The following is a 5,000-nucleotide window of genomic DNA, read 5'->3' on the forward strand; positions in this document are numbered from 1 at the left end:
AATTGCGGGGGGGTGGGGTGGGGGGTATGTAAATGAGCTTCGTCTCGTGTGGTATAGGCTTAGCTTGATCTCAAGATCAGAAAGACTGCACTGTGCGAACTGCATGCGCTTCGTAAGGTTGAATCCGAGCAGCTTTATGAAAAAAAACGCTGCGTTCGTTCGTAACATTAAAGAGAGCGTTATTCCACATCACTCATAAAGAAAGGAAAGTAAATATATTCAGTAATAAAGCATGGGAAATATTACGCTTGAATGACTGATTTATTTTCCTTTCCCTCTCTCGAGCTTTTCTTATGAAAATAAAAATGTGAACTTTCCCTGGCTGCACAAAGCTTCCTCTGACCTTACCTTTCTGACCTGCCTAATTATACTTCCTCTCGCCACCTATCCTTACCAGAATGATCTGCCTCATTTCCCTTAGTAGTATTGCCCTAATTGTATAATGATTAGAACCACCATTAAGGGTTCATGCTTATTTTCGACAATCTAAAGGAACCACTCTTTGTACATACTAAATATTTACTGTTTTCAATTAGTTTTCATTCCTCTTCTATATAGAGAAGAAAATGATTGAATCTATATCCGTTCGACATATTACTCCATCTCTAAAAGGGGCCATCTTTCTTGCAATGTGTCCACAGAGGGGCGCGAGTGCGTGAACTGCGGCGCCACGTCGACTCCCCTGTGGCGACGCGACGGCAACGGCCACTACCTGTGCAACGCCTGCGGCCTCTACTACAAGATGAACGGACAGAACCGGCCGCTCATCAAACCCAAGCAGCGCATGGTGAGTCTGCATTTCTTAAATTATATTTATATGAGTGTATATATATATATATATATATATATATATATATATATATATATATTACACACACATACGTATATATATGTATATGTGAATACACACCACACACACACACACACACACACACACACACACACACACACACACACACACACACACACACAAACACACACACACACACTGCAATCATACATACATCACAGATTATCTAGACATTCAGACCGCCCTTCATTAGTGCTCTTAAAAAGGTACTAGTAATAACTTCGGCACAAATACAGCACCGTCAATAAGAGAACGAGCAAAGCAACTTGCATCACCGCGAGTAACAACACATACCCAATTGCTAACACAGTCCCAAGTGCGAAGAGAACGAGTGCCAAGCGCAAGATTACGCGGCCATTAGTATATTATCAAAGACGCAGGCAATAACAATGGCGGAAAGACTCAACTACTAATGTGGAGATCGGCCATAAACAGCGATGTCACAAATATTTACCCATGCAGCAAGCACAAGCATAATCTCAAAAACACAAACAGCCCAAAGGAGCAACTCAGCGGCAAATACTAGCATAACCATAAGCATGTCAGCACAACGACAACACACCGAGGGTTGCATGACTAAGATCAATACCCTGTGATGATGGGATGTGTGAGCCACGCTAAGCCAAGTAGCATTTCCAAGATTTCTTGCATATGCTTCATTCGTGCTTTCTCGTTGGGTCAAAGTAGTTTGGAAAAGCTCTTTTAAGTGTACAGCGAAGTAGTACTTGTACGTATGGCATACGCTTGCCTTTTGTCTGTCTCTCTCTCTCTCTCTCGCTCTCTCTCTCTCTCTCTCTCTCTCTCTCTCTCTCTCTCTCTCTCTCTCTTTCATCCCTCTGGCAAGCACGACGCTGCCAAGGGGGACGAAAGCCACCAATCAATTCGAGATATTCTGTGCCACTTCAATCCGGCATTTTATCAGCCAGTCCAATCGCTTTGCCTCGCTTTGCCTCGAGACCTCCACGTCCCCTCACTCTCTGCCTGCTGGTCTCGCTTTTATTCTTCTTTTTTCACCTTTTTCCTTTTATCCCCCCTTGATTGTGTCTTGTGTTTATATTTGTTATTATGCGATTATTGAAACGGCACGTTTTATAAACTTTCTATTTTTTTCTTAATATTTTACTTTACCCTGATCTTGGCACTCACTCACTCTCTCTCTCTCTCTCTCTCTCTCTCTCTAAACCAAACGTCTCTCTAATATGAGTTAATTCAATCTTACATATTTAAGAAATAAAGCTAAAATCTCTTCAGTATCACAACTAGGTTTGTAGTCACAAAAATCGTTTTTCACATAGCGTTTAATATAAAAAATAATTTGTTTTTATCTAATACCAACCAATTCATTTGCTAAAAGATTGTTATTCCCAATATTCTACATCTATTCAAACTCTTGTTCTACCACTACACTCACTCCTACCGCGCTGTGTCAAACCAACATTGCAAATGATTCAGAGCTCCCCTCTCCACTCCCTACCCTGAGTTCGGTTATATGCTCTGTAAACATAGAATATTCGCTTATTGATGATCTGCCATGATATTTGCAGCAGATTGAAATTCATCGCGATGTGACAAGGTTCGAAAACAATTTTAGATTTTGCGCGCGCGCATTTGTGTGTGTGTGTATGTGTGTGTGTATGTGTGTGTGTATGTGTGTGTAAACATGAATATAATATTTAATACTGACATCCCATAGCCCCCTTTTCTTACTACTCCGTTGTTTTTATTGACGATAATGATATTCCAATGGCAAGGAAAAGAATATGGCCGTATACGACCTCACGTGACACGTCCTTTGTGACAGTCCTCGTTAATAATTCATGTAAACAATTCACACTGCCGCACGGGAGCCTTTGGGGATACGAGCTGGGGGGTCACGAAACACAACTGCAATTTTCACCTTTACACTCGACACACATTGTGTTTATTATTGCGTGTTTGAGGTCCGGGAAGAAGATTCATATAGGAGGACCTCTATTTGACTTTTTTACCTGCCTAATTGGCATTGCGTGCTGGTGTTACATATATTGTCAGTCTCACAAATCGTGAATTGTGTCATAGCTGAGCAAAACATTGCCAGCGACGGTGAATTATGAAATTTCGGGTGTAATTTTCGCCGCCAGACTGAAAAAGAGTAGCAGGTAAAATGAAAAGAAAGATTTTTTCTCCTTAGTCTGGCAACATGTTTGCTTTCCTTAAAGTTATTTTTTCTTTTGGCCATTAAACAGGTAAGAAACTGCGACATTTTTCTCTCTCGCATCCTTGTCTAACGAAAGACTTACTAACCGGAAAGTACACATACAAAACGCTGTGTGCCGTATGAAAATTTGTCCAGGAATTGATATAACTTTGAAAAATTCAAAACATAGAAAATTAAAATGAACGGGTGAAATATACCCGTCAGAAAAGATTTAGGTATCTTTATTTACTGTATTCTTTTTTCATATTGTTTTTATTCAGAAGGGAACAGGCCTCGAAATTACGAAAACAACCTCAAAAGGAAAACGCACATCCGAACGGCTATTACACAAATCAACCCGTCGACAGGACATGGCAAAAGTAAACAGCGAACCCCAACTTTGCTCCTCCCGTCTATCGATTACCCTTGCCTTGTGGTGCCTCCGTGTAAATGGGCCGCATGCGACCATATGCCACATGCGCCAACGTTTGTCTCTTTCCACACACACATGCACGCACACACACACACACACACACACATATGTGTGTGTATGTGTGTGTGCGTGCGTTTGAAGGAGAGAGAGAGAGAGAAGAGAGGGGAAAAGTAGACAGGTAGGTAAATATTCAGATAGAATGAGAAACATTATCATCCGTAATGCAGATGATAGTTTCGACTACGATTTCATAAGGCTCAATGACTATCTTCAGATATATCATTAATTCGAGACAACAAAATGTATGAGAAAAAAAATAAACAACCACAGTGAGAAAATAAAAATAAGAGGTAATCATATGCTGTTTTTGATATTGTATTGTAACAAAGCAATGCTTAATTAACTTACAGAACGTCATACTGGATTAGTTATCCATGAATAAGGGAAAAAGAATGTGAGAAAATTTCAGATATTGGAGAAATAAACGATCAAAATAATTTCCGCAAGCTTCGTTTTTAGTCATTATCATTATATGATCATATGATAATCTTATTTTGATTTTTGGAAAAGTATGAAAAACATTAGTAATGTGAGTGATCTTGAAAATAAAAATAATGATCTGAATAGTCTTATAATTTTGATTCATCACGTTGATTTCGTTGAAAATTTAAAGGTTCCAATCTAATAAATATCTATAGGCTCTATTGTCTATATCCTTTAAAAATGTAAGAAGTTGAATGATAGATACGTAATCATAGTCTTTCAATCAGACCATTGACCTGGACGCATTAGCATTACAAAGAGAGCAAATAAAAATGACGAAGGACTAATCTTGATAATAATTAAAAATAACAATTCTGTTTATCTATTTGTTATAGTGTAAGGTTTCATGTTCCTCTATTAATGCAACAGGTTTTCAGCAGGTGGTGAGAACATGTGTATAGAGTAACTGTGGCAAAGGGGACGTGGGACCTCGAGTACACTTGTACGGCAGAAAATCCATAGTCAAGCGAAGCTAGCAGGAGGTGGCAGACCTTTTCGCTTCTTCTCAATTCGCTTTTACTGTTCTTCCTCTATATTGCGTTGAAACATTGACATTTCTAAATCTGACAATGATTACTGGTTCGTTTATCTTTGCGTTTTACCAGAGCACTCAATCCATATTTTTCCCCTTTTTTCGAAATTTTCTTTTGCGTGATTGATTATTCCCTCACATCAAACTGAGTTTAAAGGTGGCCGCCTGTACGCCTCCATCTGTTTCTAGAAGTAAGATAAGTAAGTGATGTTCACGTGATGGTAGTATTACCTTGTTGCTGTTTTTTTTCTGGTCGTTGATGCTACTTAATTGTTGAAGTAATGTTGTTGGTAATACTTGCTAGTGTTATATTGTTAAACATCTCTTTCTATTTACTGACAGCGCATCGAAAAATATCCCTTAGCTTTACACGTGAATTAACAGCTTACATAGTCAAACCACCTAATTATAATATCCTCTCTCGGAAATGAGATATTAATTACGGAAAATCTCCACAGTGTGTTCA

General features: G+C 38.9%; 1 protein-coding gene across 2 annotated transcripts in view; it reads left to right on the forward strand.

Annotated features, from left to right (window-relative positions):
- LOC122244540 (GATA-binding factor C) overlaps window positions 1-5,000 on the forward strand; it is a 153,902-nt gene that overhangs the window by 69,653 nt on the left and 79,249 nt on the right. For both annotated transcript variants that reach the window (XM_086541512.1, XM_086541513.1), the window contains exon 4: window positions 642-787. In XM_086541512.1, coding sequence (XP_086397638.1) covers window positions 642-787 — 146 coding nt within the window. The remainder of the gene's footprint in view (window positions 1-641; window positions 788-5,000) is intronic.

The sequence above is a fragment of the Penaeus japonicus genome, unplaced genomic scaffold (genome assembly GCF_977035675.1).
Source record: "Penaeus japonicus unplaced genomic scaffold, GWHDUDI00000001_assembly GWHDUDI00000011, whole genome shotgun sequence".
Classification (NCBI taxonomy): domain Eukaryota; kingdom Metazoa; phylum Arthropoda; class Malacostraca; order Decapoda; family Penaeidae; genus Penaeus; species Penaeus japonicus.